This window comes from Orcinus orca, chromosome 7, assembly GCF_937001465.1.
Source record: "Orcinus orca chromosome 7, mOrcOrc1.1, whole genome shotgun sequence".
NCBI lineage: Eukaryota > Metazoa > Chordata > Mammalia > Artiodactyla > Delphinidae > Orcinus > Orcinus orca.
Genome location: NC_064565.1, coordinates 66,961,942 through 66,977,939, shown reverse-complemented (window position 1 = coordinate 66,977,939; position 15,998 = coordinate 66,961,942). Strand labels below are relative to the sequence as shown.

At 36.7% G+C, this 15,998-nt stretch overlaps 1 protein-coding gene across 7 annotated transcripts in view; it reads left to right on the top strand.

The window, feature by feature from the left end:
- ZNF385B (zinc finger protein 385B) overlaps nucleotides 1-15,998 on the top strand; it is a 312,338-nt gene that overhangs the window by 235,533 nt on the left and 60,807 nt on the right. For 5 of the 7 annotated variants that reach the window (XM_033423664.2, XM_033423663.2, XM_049712588.1 and 2 more), the window contains one exon: nucleotides 13,278-13,316. The exons of the other annotated variants lie outside the window; for them this stretch is intronic. In XM_033423664.2, the coding sequence (XP_033279555.1) occupies nucleotides 13,278-13,316 (39 nt within the window). The remainder of the gene's footprint in view (nucleotides 1-13,277; nucleotides 13,317-15,998) is intronic. 7 annotated transcript variants of the gene reach the window in all.

The window sequence follows — 15,998 nt, the reverse complement described above, 5'->3', positions numbered from 1 at the left end:
CTTAACCTCACATGGCTCTGGGACCTCACCTTCAGTGCTAGAGTTTCAAGGATTATGTGTACTTGGAGGCCACATCAGATATTCTGGCAAGGCAGGTCTTCAGTCTTGGCGCTGTCCCAGGTCAGCATTTTTTAAGAGTAGCGTCAGCTTGGAAAAAGTGTGTGTCAGCCCTCTTCTTTAAAAATGTATCTTATTCTTAACAAATCTCCAGTTAATTAAAGGAAGAAGAAACCAAAAACAACCTTGTTCTTAGCTTCTCTCAGTGACCAAGGCTCTTTATGCCTGTGGTAAAGTAGGAGAGCTTAATAAATATAAAATGGGACAAAATATTATTGTACAAAACATTCCCTCCAGCCCAGAAAAGGTATTTCTAAATTGGTTGCTCTATAAACATTAATTGATGGTAGTGTTCCCTGAGAAACCTTTACCAAAGCTTGGGAACCCATCCAATAGCACAGACCATTTTTTTTTTTACTCCCTCTGGATTCTTGTATTCAGAATTAGGTCTCAAATGTCTTTTAGGGAGAGAAAAACACGTGTTGGAATATTCCAGTTCCTTTATTTTTATAATTGCCATTGAGGGTGCTAGAGATGAATTGGAGTGCTATTTAGCAATCTGTGAAGTTTCAACATCTTTGTGGAGCTCAGTAGGGTTCTTGGAAAAATACTTTTTTTCACAGATTTAGCTGTCAATTTCGGTTTTCTTACCTTCCTTTTTATGTTCTGATGCTTGAAATAATATGAAAGAACATAATTTATATGAATAATACCTTATTTTCATGGAATTCTAGTATCAGAGGGCTTTAGCATATTTTAAAGACATTCTACAATTCTTTCAACACATCCACATATGAAATAGGCTACGTGTGTCATTGTTGTACCCTTTTTGCAGATCAGAAGGTTGTAGAATGTAATCCAGTCTTCTCATCTCTTCCAATAGACAGCTCTGCCACTGAAAAGGAAAAACAAGCTACGTATCAGATAAGCAAGAGCTGGTCTCCACCCTACTGTATCCTGAATGTAAATGTGTGTATTTCTCACAGGTTATTCGTGTGGGGCATATTTTCTTAAGTACCCAATAAGAAATAAGTTGTGGCTCCTAATATCAGGCTTTGCACTATATTCTATTTAGAAGATAGATTTGTCAGTCTCATACTTGTTTTATCTTATTATGAACAGTTTCTAGAGCCAAGTGAAGATCTGAGAGGTGTAGTAAGAAATATATGTGATCCCTTTCACAGGCTTATGGTTTACAAATAATTAGAAATGCACAGAAAGTCTCCAACAATTAAAACAACAATTAGTCTGGGTCTCTGTGTAAAATGGTTCATTGTCATGATAATCAAAGCCACAAAATTTCCATTTCCCAAAATAACCTGAAGCTGTTGGATGCTAAAATGATTACCGATAGCCACTATCACATGGTATATACTTAAGTTTCAACTTTTGAAGTACTTACCTTCTAAAGGGTGTGGTGGCATTCACTCATTCAGTCAGTCACTCATTCTTCGGTTATACACAACTTCCTCCCAAAAAGCCACTTGGAGCGTTCCCTCTGATCTGAGAAATAAGGCTGCTTGACTTGTTCCAAAGTAAGCCTCTAACAGTCCTATCTGGCCTGCACTCTGCTTCATGCCACCCTCAGAAGCAGGAACCTGAGTGGAAGGGAGAAGAGGGAAGAGCCATCTACTTCATTACATGGGGAAGAGCACTTGACAAGAGTCAGAAGACTACAGCTGGACTCGTTTTCTTTGGTCTTGAGAAAAATCACTTAGCTCCACTTTCCTCATTTTAAAACTAGGGTGATACCTTCCTAGTCTATATTACTACGTCATGAAAACTTGAGTTTATTATGTTTATGGAGAATTAAGGATATGACTGAATATTTAGAAAATTTCTAGAATTTATAATCTGTGGAAAAAAACAATATAACATATCACCATCCTATTTTTAATAATTTAAAATACCCATGAATTTCAAATGAGATAATGTTTATGTTATGTTATGTTTATGAAACGATTCCTAAACAGAAAAGCTCTATTCTTATAAATAATATTAATATTTTTATTAATATTTCTATCTCTTTGATCTCATCTTCCTAACCAATTACCTTAAGTACAAGTTATGTTTATCACTGGGGCTGGCGTTATGCATTAGAGCAATCCTAATCAAGGTAGATGCCAGGGTTATGGCTAAGACCTCGTTCTTGAGTTTAAGAAATTTACAGTCAGTTTAAAGAAGTCATGTCTGGTGCTGAGCAGGTGCTCAATTTGTGTTACCTTGAATGAGATAATAGTAGTGCATACCTAAAGATCAGAATCACCTGACTGCCTGAAAACAAGGCAGAGGGATAATGAATCTTGAGCAGGGTTGGGGAGAGGGTATATTGAGTGGAGGTTGGGAATAATCACAACTGGTTTGCTTGGATTCCTTTTTTCTCCGTTTACTTTCAATAATATTTAGACCTTGAAGGCTATGTATAAAGGTATTTTGAACCCGAAATCTGTGTACCAATGACACATTGTCATTGACACCTAAGACGCAAAGATGCGTTCTGCTATATTTTCAAAACACCGTTGACTTCCAAACATAGAACCTTTATTCTCATGTTACTTGTTAATCAAACTGACATTAGTTAAAATGGCAATTTAAAAAAATATTTTAAACTCAAAGTAGTCAACATATTCATTTATCCTTCATGTACTGATAGGGAAATCTATTCTAAAAATTCTTTGGACTTTTGACAGTTACAGATCTCTCTTCACCCTACCTCCTTTTTTTCTGAACTTAAATTGCCAGTCATACAAGAAAAAAACCACTTAACCTGTGCAGTAACACCTAACTGTAAATTTGGTGTGACATCTAACTGTAGATTCAATGCTTCCTGAAAAAAGATTAGTAGTTTTATAGTCTATCCCTAAATATTATATAGACCTTAACGATATGTACATATGTATGAAAACTATTTTTTATTAGAATACAAACATCAGCCTAAGTAAAACTTTAAAAATATACAAGCCAAGATATTCATAGTTCCATAGCTATTAGGAACAGCAGAGAAATAATCAATCTTTAGACTTCTGTGGGGGGAAAAAAGGTTTAAAACAGATACATTTTAAATTAGTTCCTTCATAAAAGAACTTTCTAAGAAAGAGCCTGTGGCACATAGCTCATCAATCCTTGTGCAATCAGACCTTCCATTGTCTTCTGAGGGAGAGCTGCCACCTCACAGGCCTGGCCCCTTTAATGGGTGAGTAGCTTCTGAAGAAGCATTATGACACCCAGATGTGGAGTTCTTTGAAGCTGCACTTCTGGGGAACCATCATTTTTGTTACAGAGCAAGAGTAATATCAGAATTTCCTGGGAATCGGTCATCAAAGGAAATTATCAGCAATTCATAGACTATCCTTTTTGCATTTGCTTCAGCCTCGAGGGTAATCACAAAAGATTATAGTCTCCATTTCAGCTTTCATATCACTGAAATATTCTTCTCTGCCGAGAACATGATTGATTTCCAAAGGTCAGCTTTTAACCCCAGCTTCAGGAGGCCACTCGGACTTCAGTGGTTTGATAACTGCCAACGATTGTTATTGTCATATTGTTCTGTTGTGAGGCAGAAATTTGGTGATTTCTGACTAATTATCCTTTAAATAAAGTGACATATCAACTTCTCATGCTGTTAGATATAAGTATTTGTCCCATTTTAGTAAGTGTTAGACGTTGGGGGAGAGAGAAGGGTGAATAAAAATTTTCAAATGAGTGTTGGGAAGACTTTGAAACCAGCATCCTGAGATTGAATTTTAGAATGGAAAACAGAATAATTCAGAAATGTTTTTGAAAGTCTTCAAAGGGAGTCGGTAGATTATAAATACAAATGATTTTTGCTTCATGAGACTTCATGAACATTACTAGGGATTTTGTGTTTTGTGACAACTTGCTACGTGATTCATGTAGGTTTTTCTCCATTGTTTGATTAGGAAATATTAAGGCCATATCCATAGCCAAAATATAAGCAAACTGGGCACATTTTTAACTTGATGATTTCATTTGCTATATTCACTTTTCTCATACATATATATTGCTTTACTCAGAACATACAGGGACAGAAAGGGCTTTGTGTATATTTGAAATGAGTTTGGTAGATAAAACAGTTTTACCCAGAAGTGACTAGATTTCCTTACAAATTCAAAAGAGAGGAAAGCAGTTCAGTTTAAACTATTTTTGGTTTGAACCATAGCCTCCTTGCAATAACGTAAAAATAATTATAAATCAAATGAATAAATGTTAAATGTCAAGCTGTACCATTAACAGAGCCTTATTCAATAAAGTAGTTATCACCCCAGAGAGCAGAGGAAGGCACTTTATTAAGGCTCTTTATTTTATTTTACAAGTATGGTATATTTTGTATAATAAAAATGCAGAGTTGAACCAAAAATGTTTTTTTTTGTTGGGGGGCGGTATGCGGGCCTCTCACTGTTGTGGCCTCTCCCATTGCGGAGCACAGGCTCCGGACGCACAGGCTCAGCGGCCATGGCTCACGGGCCTAGCCGCTCCGCGGCATGTGAGATCCTCCCGGACCGGGGCACGAAACTGCGTCCCCTGCATCGGCAGGTGGACTCTCAACCACTGCGCCACCAGGGAAGCCCCAAAAATGTTTTTTTGCTGCGAAGAGTTGATATGTATACACATATACATCCATACAGAAAGGCAATAGTAAGGTGAATATATAACATAAAATAGTTTTGATATCACCTGTCTGCAAAACCACTCAGGGACCACTTTCCTAATTAAAGTCCTAAAATGTTAAGTGTGACAGGTAAGCCTGCAAGAAAAAGGAGGACCAGTAGAATCAACGTTGGGAGAGCAGTGACATCCTTGAATGGGGATGGGGGAAGGGCACAGATGAAATGCAAGATGCCCAGTTAAAGTTGAATTTCAAATAAACAACAAATCAGTTTTATTACAAGAATATCCTATGTAATATTTGATACATTTATGTTGAAAAAAAAGATTTTTATTTGCCAATCTGGCAACCATAACAGGAGATCTGGGTTCTGGTCTTAGCTGAAGAGGCTCAAGCAGGTTACTAAAATTCTCCATATCTTTTCTCACTTTCACGTGAGGAAGTTGGACTAAAATCAGGCTGATGAGACTGGGACCTGACCTACGTGCTTTAACCAGACCTGTTTTCAGCATTTTATTATATTGAATTTCCAGTTAGGATTCTGTTTGGGGGTAGAACGGTGGGGGGAAGGTCATAAAACTCAAAACAAATAAAAAACAGTTTGAAAATGTAGACGATCTCTGACATTGTACCGCTGTGTCATGAGAGTGTGGCATGGGAGAGCCCACAATGCTTAGTATTGGAGCATTCCAGATTTGCCGCCTTGCATTGAGCCTTTTAGTCCTCACCTGTCAGGTTTCTTCTGAGTGCAAGACTAAGGAATGTGTTGTCCTCTGGGGAAAAAACACTTCATTTCTACTTTGCTTTACAGCATGAAGAATATATCCAAACAGGTCCAGATTTCCAATTTTGCAATTCTTCCTGCCTAGTGGGGTTTTCTTTTCATCTTAAGCCTTTTTAATTTGTGTCACGGACCTGTTTTGCCTCAGCATCAGGATATATCTGATTAGTTACTGAACAGCCTTTCAAACTTAGCTTTGACAGAATGGTTTTGAAAGGATGTCAGTTAATGCATTTGGCTGTTCAGCAGGTGTATTGATTTTTAAATCAAGAAAGCTCATTACTTCTCTAGTCTCTTAGAAAGCCCTTGTGACATTTTTTTTTAGCCCATTTCCCAGAAAATAGGAAAATTTATCACTACTTAGATTTGGAGACTTAGCACTAATAATTTTTAAGAACTACATTCATAAGCATCAGCAAGTAGTCTTTGGTTATTTGTATGCCTTTTTTTCCTCCTAAAGAACAAAAAGTTCTAGTTTTATTTTATTTATTTATTTTTTTGCGGTACGCGAGCCTCTCACTGCTGTGGTCTCTCCCGTTGCGCAGCACAGGCTCCGGACGCGCAGGCTCAGCAGCCATGGCCCACGGGCCCAGCCGCTCCGCGGCATGTGGGATCTTCCCGGACCAGGGCACGAAGCCGCGTCCCCTGCATTGGCAGGTGGACTCTCAGCCACTGCGCCACCAGGGAAGCCCAAGTTCTAGTTTTTTAAAAAGATATTTCTCAAACTTATCTCTGGCTCTGAATTTTGTTATGGAAATTCAATCCTGGAACCAAGTTTGGGGGTTGTTTTCAAGCCACTGTTTTAAAAAGAAAAACAGGAAAGGCCAAGAAGTAGGTGACTGTGTTCTATATAAGACACTAGCCTATCCTTCCAAACCTCAGGATGTGTTTCTTCTTTCAATGTCCTGTAGAAGAATCAGTTCTCATAAGCTATCCTCAAATGAATCTCTATCTTGTTTAGTATTTTGCACATCTATTGAAAGCCTATACTTCAGTCCATATTCCTGAAATGGTTTATTTCTTGTTTTATTTCACCCTGAGGAAACAAAATACTAAATAAAACATAGGTAACACCTGACTCATTTATTTTAGATTCTCTTGGTGAATCCAGTTCCTGTTCTCATCACTCTAAATAGTGTTTTTCTTTGGATGAGAGAGTTTATTGTCACCTATGTACGCCTTGGGCTCTTTGTATTTTTGAAATATGAATATGCCTCTTTGAGAAATATAAAGTATAAATACTTTGAAGGTAGTAACTTTTCCACAGGAAAAAAAATTAATAGTATTTGTCATCATTTCATTTCTTCTTCTATGCTATTAAAATTCAGAATAGAGCTAAATTCTTATTAATTCTCTTCCAGGTAGTTTTTCATCTTTCTTAAAAATTTTGTAACTTTTCTCATATTCTCTCAAAAGTGCATCTAATAATTTTATAGAAACTTTTTGTTACCTTGCGTTTGACAGTTGTTACTGATCTTTCAAATCTGTATGCATGCATTGGCCAAAAATTAGTTATAGGAACATCGAATAGTAAACATAAAATGAAAATCCTTTCAAGAACTTTCTTTGTGTCCTGATGGAAAAACACCTCTCTTTCCTCATGGTTCCCAGTCATATCTAAGCATTTCTTGTTCAAGAATGAAAACAAAGAAAGAAAAGGACTGGATTTCCTTAGGAGATATAGTTTAGCTCATACCTTAATGCCTTTTCCCTACATTGAAATGAGCACCTGAATTGGAATTGAGCATAGGCTGGGCTCCCTTAATACATCATATTAACCAATTAGACCTTCCAAAATACATTTTTAACCTGAATATGGTTACATATGCTACTGAATTTCAATTCTTAAGTTTACTCATCTAATGTTTCAATAGGAATATCAACACCCAAAATGTTGCTGGGTATGTGTGTGTCCGTGTAGTACGGTATGAGCAAACCTTCAATTAAGTCTCATACCCATGGCAGATGTAAGCTGAAAGTCTTATTTGTTAAACTGAACTTTTTGAAATGCTCTTTGATGTGGCTTCTTAAATTACCCAGCGGCATAACTACAGCTTTGCTACATCACTCTTGATCCCTGGCAGCATGGAAAATCACCAGGCATGTAGAGCCAGCCAGGAAAATGGAACATTTTACATTTGCACTGACCATATGATTACACACAAGGATCGACTGTCAGAGTTAGACATTCGGCTTCAGTAAGGTGTGCGGGTCTAATCTTAGGGCATCTCCCGTTAACAAAATAACTACTGTCTGAAAAAGAACTTCAAATTTATTCCTTCTACTTAGAACAATTTAAAAATTATCCATCAAAGTGTTAAGCTGGTTTTCCACTAAAGCGGGGGGGGGGGATGGTGAAACCACCCCCTACTTTCCTTTCAGCTTTTTTGCTTGTACCATTTGGTAACTCTTTAAAGTTCTAAAAGTGTTAAAAGTGAAAAACATTATTTTCATATGATATCTTCACAAAAAACTGCTAGATCTTAGCCAAAATATGTACTTATTTAAAAAACAGAGAAGTAACTCATGGGTATTTTGGTTATTCACTAAAAACTACCAGGCCAACCACATTGTACCAGAAACCCACCAGGAAGGTCTCCAGGTAAGATGCATCTAGCGCTAAGCACTCATCCTTAGAGAACTTCCAAAAACAGATCACTTTAGTTTCCCTTTCTCTTTAAGGACATGATGATAGTGGTGGCTGTGAGTGGTGTCCCAGTTGTTGTCTTGGGACGTGGTAGTTGAAGAAAATCCTCTGTGGAGATCTCATAGATGGCTTTGAAAGCCAAAGAGCATGCCCTTTACAGTTTTTACCAGTGATATGATTCCGAATGCTGTATCAACTATCTAAATCATGGGATAATGTCCTTATCTTTACATACTTAGTATGGTTTTACATGTGAAAGTATCAGAATCAAAGTTGTATCAAGACAACGAAAATGTTTTTAGGAATTGTCCATGGTAAAATTGTGTTTCTTTCCCATTCTCCTGTTTTATTTTTTTCATAGTACTTAAAACACTCTGAAAATACCTTATTTATAACTTTAGATATACAGGTTTCCCCCACTATCCCAAAATGGAGAATTCCTATGACATTTTTCCTAAGTAGAAATGTTGTGAAGTGAAGAAGCAATTAGTTTAGGATACATCTTGCTAATGGATGCACAAAATAAATCCAGATAAAGAATAGATGCTCACACACACAGTTCAAAGCTATGGCGGCTTGATCCTGAGATGCTCAGTGTAGTTTCCGGGGAAGGAGCTTGGTGGTGCCACTGTCACTGCTTGAGATGCGCACTGCCTCTATAAAGGTTTGCACAAAAGAAATGCTGAACGCTATTTTCATCTTTCAACTTTTTTCATAAAAGCAAAAATTCTCTTGGGATTTCTTTCAGTTAGTGAAAACAGGTACTGATGTAGGTCTTTCATAAAACCAAGTGGCGTAAAGCAGACTTTCAAAAAGCAGGGGATACTTATATAGGTCTCCCCAACTAGAATGTTGTATTTTTGAAGGCTTGTTCTCTACTGTATGTCCAGCTCCTAAAACAGCGCATGATAGCCATTTAATAAACTATTGTTAAATGAATCAATTTTCAATAAAATACAGTGTTTGTGCAAATTGAAAATTATACATTTATAAAAGTGTGATGTGTTGGAAAGGAGCAAAAATTCCCAAGGACAGAACTGTCTAAGTTGATATGAAATAATCTCTAAAAAGGTTGCACTTTTTATTATCAGAGTGCTCTAGAAAGAAGACATTACTTTATGGCAGAAACACACATCTCTAACATTCTGTATATGTTTCTTTTTTATTCTTCTAGAAATGAAACCAAGGTGGAATTTCTCCCAAAAAACTACTGGAAAATGCAGTTTAGTTTCCTTTCGAAATAGATCTTCAAAATAGATCCCAGGGTGTTTTTTCCTTATTCTAGTCATTCTTTTTGTCAGTGGAATATATAACGCTTATTTGATGAATCCCAGAGCTTTTCAAAGAAGGCCTGGCAATATGGAATTTGAGTGAAAGGTACCAAACTTTCTAAATTCATTTTAAAGGAAAAAAAGAAAGGAAAGAAAAGAAGAAAATGAAATTCTAATCTATGCTCTACTCTGTTTGGTTGCTTCAAATCTCTGGGCAGACTGCACTTATATTTTTTACAGGGATTTTTTCTTTGTTTTGCGGTACGCGGGCCTCTCCCTGCTGTGGCCTCTCCCGCTGTGGAGCACAGGCTCCGGACGTGCAGGTTCAGCGGCCATGGCTCACGCGCCCAGCTGGACCGGGGCATGAACCCGTGTCCCCTGCATCGGCAGGTGGACTCTCAACCACTGCGCCACCAGGGAAGCCCTCTACAGGGATTTTTGACCAGTGCGAGGGAGGCTCTGGAAAGGGATCCCGGGATCCCACTTAGTTTCTGCAGCAATCAGATCCTTCTAATTGTGAACCAGCCTCAAAATATGTAAAGGTCTACAACATTTTGATAAAATAGTAGTAGTAATAATATAATAATAGCTTTATTGGATCTGAGACTTAGATCAATGTGACCTATTATTTTCTTAAGTGCATGTTATTTTAGCCTTTATGCCATTTCTGGTTAACTTTCTGGTGGCGTAATGGTATCCCTGCGGTACAGGGGCACAGCTGATTTTGTTTCCAAGTCACAGCCAATGTGTGGTTTTAGCAAAGAGCTAAATATGGCACTTGATTGAATCAACAGTCTGTGGAGAACGTGGCATGTCATTTGTCTTCCTTTCAGTGACAGTTATAGCATTCTGGTGGACCCCTGTCAGGATGCTCTGGGTAGGAAAAGCAGTGGCAGGATGGCAAATCTCAACTTTTACATATTCCAGATGCAAAAAGGCAGGTCTCACAGTAGCACGCAGCTCCAGTGTAACGTTTCATGTGGTTTATTTTTATTGAGACTTCTGATTTGAAATCCAAAACAGTACAGAGTTGTGTGGTTGAAGTAACATTGCCAACAATATGCAGTTGTTTGTATTTCCTGTTCTTTGAGAAAAGGAATTTGTCTTGCAACCGTTGTGTCTGCTTTGTTTCTATTTAAGTTTTCAAGGATTTGAAACAAGTAAAACAGTAATAATAAAGGTATGTGGTCAGAGCATTTAAATATAAAAGGCAAAACCTTTTTTGAAGTAACTTCAGAGAAATATTGCTCTTCAGTGACATAAGCTATCACTTTTAAAAGTGTCACTTCATGAATATTTGAAGTTCTAATGAGACCCTATTGTCTCACTCTTTTCCATAAGTCCAACAATGAAAAAGGAAGGGTTGAAGAAATAGTCATTCTTTTTGTACTACTGTAATTTTACAATATTGCAGTTTAAAAAACTGATGCTTTGCCAAACTTCCAGAAAGCCCTAAGTCACAAGGATTTAGTAGCTGAGATCTGCTTTGCAGAAATCAAGGACAGGTACAAGTGATGACCATCACCTGCTACGTGTAATCTCTAAGTATTCGGGGAACTTTCTTTTTTTTCTGTGTGATAGCCCAACAGTTACAACAGGGAAAGAGGACAGGGCAGCCCCAATTTTTATTTATGGCTTTCCTGAAGTAACCCAAGAAGAAATGGGCTTATCTTAAGAAGGGCATAAATCGGTCAGAAAGAGAAAAACTGAGACTCACTTCTCCAGGAAACTTTTACTTAAACACCAAGTAGGGGCTTCCCTGGTGGCGCAGTGGTTGAGAATCCACCTGCCAATGCAGGGGCACGGGTTCAATCCCTGGCCCAGGAAGATCCCACATGCTGCGGAGCAACTAAGCCCGTGCACCACAACTACTAAGCCTGCGCTCTAGAGCCCGTGTGCCACAACTACTGAGCCCACGTGCCACAACTACTGAAGCCCATGTGCCTAGAGCCTGTGCTTCGCAACAAGAGAAGCCACCGCGGTGAGAAGCCTGCGCACTGCAATGAAGAGTAGCCCCCGCTCGCTGCAACTAGAGAAAGCCCAGGTGCAGCAACGAAGACCCAACGCAGCCAAAAATAAATAAATTTTAAAAAATAGAAATAGAAAAAAATACATAAAAAAAAAAGCCATCAATAGGCCTTACGTGTAGCTTGACTAGACAGCTGCCCTCCAGGCTGCAGAAATTCTAGGAACACTCCTCCTTTCTTCCCATTTCTCACACTCTACAGCAGTGCCACACATGATACCCAGCATCCCTGCTTGGTGGTCAGTTAACAGGGAAGAGTTGGGGGAGAGACTCTCACCTGAGTTTGACTCCTGGCTTCAGACCTACGAACTTGAGGGTGAGAAGTTATTAAACCTCTCAAAGCCTCGGATTCCTCATTTGTAAAAGGAGGATAAAAATGGTATCTGCCTCATGTGATGGTGGAGAGTACACTAGATAATCCCTTAGTATAGTTCCTGGCACGTGGTGAGAGCTCTAAGTCTAAGCTGCTCTTATTAAGATGTTTATTATTATTATTACACAGCTAGAGAAAGGAATTAAAAGGCAAATACCCCAGGAGGATAACACATTGATGTCACTGTTAAAGGGAGGATCCTGGATGCTTGAATTGTGAGAAAATCAGAAAAGGGGGGGAAAGTCTAAAGTAGGGGTGGGGCAAGAGGGGACAGACCTTTATGTGCTTTCTCGTGCCTCAGTGTTTTGCTTAATCGCCATCTGTTTTCACTTTTTAGCTTTTACAATAATGTCCTTTCTTGTGTTTGACTCATCCTACCCCATCTAATCTGGGACAATGTCTGAAACATATTAGGCCTCCAGAAATGTTTGTTGCATGATTGATCTTTAACTTTTTAAAGTCAAAAACCTGGTTTCTACTTCTGTTTAGTAGAAAAGCTAGTATTGCCTACTATATTGTATAAGTGGTGACCAAATGCTTTTTAGAATGTTGGTTAAAGCAGATAGCTAAGCTTAAGATGAAATGTCCTCATCTTTAAGAATATTATGGATACCCAGCCACATATAAGAAAGACTTGTATCATTCTTGAGCATCTTTTTTGCTTTTTAATTGAGTGGTGCTTGCTTTACTCCCACACCCAGCCCCACTGGATGGGTAGTGAAGTCATTGTAAGACTCTTACAAGAATACAATTCGAACTTCATCCCCTTGAAAATTATTGCGAAAGGTTTGTAATTTTATTTTCTTTGCCTAAAATTCCATCTAGGAAAGTTATATCAAATATAAATGTCATCTAGTACTATCATTTGATCATGTAGTCCCTACCTTAGATTCCCTGCCCGCCCATAGTCGTCATCCTGACTTTAGTGAAGTGCTGCACTGTTTCTTTTCCCTGTGGCTAGGTTTTATTTGCAACTGCATGTGTTTTTATATGATTGCTTACTCTGTGTGGATATAAATTACTTTTTGGAATACTCAGTGAAAGTAGATCTTTTAAAAAAAACTCACACAGATTTGTAGTTCCATAAACTTGGTGAATACATCAAGATACCTGTTCTTATTTTGATATTGAAAATATAATAGATGGTGTGATAAGGCCACCTTCATTAATTCCTTTTATAAGTACTGTAATAGAATAGTTAATTTGTCCATACGTAGCCTGCAATCATCTCCTCAATTCCTGGTAAAAGCCACAACCCCATCTTTCATTTTTATTACCTACCAGTTAATTGCACTAATAGGTTTTGTTTTTCATTTCTACATGACTTTCATTAGCAAAAGTGGAAAGTGTTAACTCTTGCTGCTTTTTAGTTAGTAAGCATTTCAGGCTTTTTAATCAGAGATGAGCAAAGAAAATGGATTTTTAAAAATTTTGTGTGAATGTGCTTGCTAGCCTCAAAATTCCAGATGACTACTTCTGACTTTTACTTTTTTAGAAAAGAAGAGGCTTATTTGGGACCAATAAATTCTGCCAGGTAAGGAATATTGGTAGCTAGAGCTATGTGGTAGGGTTTTTTTTCCTTAAAGAAAAGCTTTTTTTAGCATTGTTTACCAGTGAAACAATCTTCTCAATCCACAGACAGCTTTCTTGTGCAGTGTGAACTAGTATGACCTAATCTGAGTATTTAACAAGGCAATTGCTTATTTAAAAGTGATATAAACATTTTAATAAAGATGTTTAAAAACACTTCAAATATCTTTATTAAAATCTTTAAAACTTCAAGGGTTTGTTGTATAATTGTAGTACCTCCAATAATTTTGCTGAGTACTCTACATATGAAATCATTATGGTATAGATATATAGTTTTGACTATACTAAATTGAATCACATGTATTTATCACATTTTAGGGTTTATGAGAATGTTTTTATTCATCTTGATTGTTTTATTCATCCTGAAAATTGGTGATTGAATAAAAGACTTGCCATTGATTTAGTTATACATATCTCATTATGATTAGAGAAAACTGATTTTGCATTAGTGGAGGAAAAAATTTAAGTTAATATAAATTAACATCATATTTATTATTTTTATCTAATTTTTAGAGTATTGTAGGAATGCTACAAGAAAAAAATTCAGGATTTTACTACTTTATACTTTTAAAAAAGAGAAAGATCTGAAAGCCTTTTCTATGTTATTGCTAATTATGGACTCCACTGAAATGACCCAGGTATTTGTAGTTACTGCATCAGATGGCATATACTCAAAACATCAGCTGGGCAGTGTCTGTTTCAAGATATCAGATGAATTGGCCAATGGAACGTTCTTTCTTATACCATTTAAAGTCTTCTTTCAACTAAATCATGTCCTCCCAAGTGACATTTGAATAAGAAGTATAATTATATAACTCTATGATAAACAGAGAAAGATAAACAAGATTTAGAAAAAAGTAGACCTTTTCTTGAAATACCTATAACAAAATAGAGAATCAAGTGGAAAATAGAAAAATTTGTTCCAAGTGAGAAACATGGAAGATAAAATTTTCATATGATTAGTGGTAAGTCATTCAAAGGATGTAAAGGCAGCAGGAGTTAATGACAGGTGACAAGGAAGGGGGTAAAAGGACTGTGTTTTATGAGGACAGGTAGGATTATATGTGTAAAGTAGAGAAGTCGATTCTAGTTAAGAGTTTCTTGAAGGAACCTCCTTAGTTTGCTTTTCATGGAGCAAATGGCTGGGAACTTGCCTGCCTTAGTATTGGGGGTGCTCAGCCACAACTCACCTTTCAGGAAGAGAATGCTCAGCCTTGGGGAACATAAACAGTACTTTCAGGCTGGTAGGGTACAAATGTGAGATTTGAGTAGACAAATTTGTATCAGGGGTTACTTGCAAAATTATGTAGGCAGCTAACAATTTCAAAAATGTAAAGAGAATGTTTATATCCAAGGGTTGTGTTGGAGCTCTCAACAGATATCTTTGTTTACTAAAAATTTGGAGCTAAATTTTTGTAGATGTATTTTTGTCTATGTTTTCATATTGCAGTATGGGAATTACTAGGATAGTGCATTTATTTTAGATGATGGAAGTTTTAATTTTTAATGGTAACTTTCAATATACTTTTGAAATGAGTAATAGGAAAGGATATACATTAAAACTATGTTTTCATGCATATTGCTGCTGTTTTTTAAAAGTCTATTTTAATTTGCTTTAAAGAAAAAATGTTAAGTGAATAATAACATATACAATAGTATATAGATACAGCAAAAATAATAAAAGTGGCATGCAGAAAATATGATTAGGAAATATTCACATACTTTTATCTTATATAGCTCACACATCACTAGATGTATTTTTTTAGAACATGAGAACAGAAAATATCTCAATAAAATGCTCTTATTTTTTTAACTTTGCATAACAGTGTAGTTTTTCCATCCTGCCAATATAGTTAGGCTATTTTATTTTTAAGCCTGTCCAAACTGTTTTGCCATCTCTAGTAGATCAGAAAGTACAGGTTCACGTTTTGCAAATGGATGAGACTTTAAGTATACGCACTTGTTAGTAAGAAAGTGAACTAAGGTTTTATTTTCTGATCTTTTGAGATTTTCTTTGCCCATAGAGGGTTTTTTTTTTTAATTCTCATTTAATACAATCAATTACAACCTTGAGCAAAACAAATCCCCAGATTTTCTAGTAATAATATTTTACATTTAGTGGTTAAATTTTAAAAAAAATTTTCTTAGAGTATAGTTGCTTTACAATGTTGGGTTAGTTTCTGCTGTACAGCAAAGTGAATCAGCCATATGTATACATATATCCCCTCTTTTTTGGATTTCCTTCCTATGTAAGTCACCACAGAACACTGAATAGAGTTCCCTGTGCTATACAGTAGGTTCTCATTAGTTATGTATTTTATACATAGTAGTGTATATATGTCAATCCCAAAGTAGTTAAACATAATACTCTTAACAGTTTTTTCTTTTTCACTTCTTAAGTTATCATACATAAAATTGACTTTTTGGGAATGCGCATAGTTCTTTGAATTTCAACACATGTATAAGTTTGTGTAACCACCACTACAGTCAAGATATAAAATAGTTCTATCACTCCAGAAAACTCCCCTTTGACTTTTTTAAGCGTTCCAAACCACATAACTTTTCTTTATAGTGGGAATACACTGTCCTGTCATCTCACTTAAACTTGTAGCAAAAAAAAAAGGCT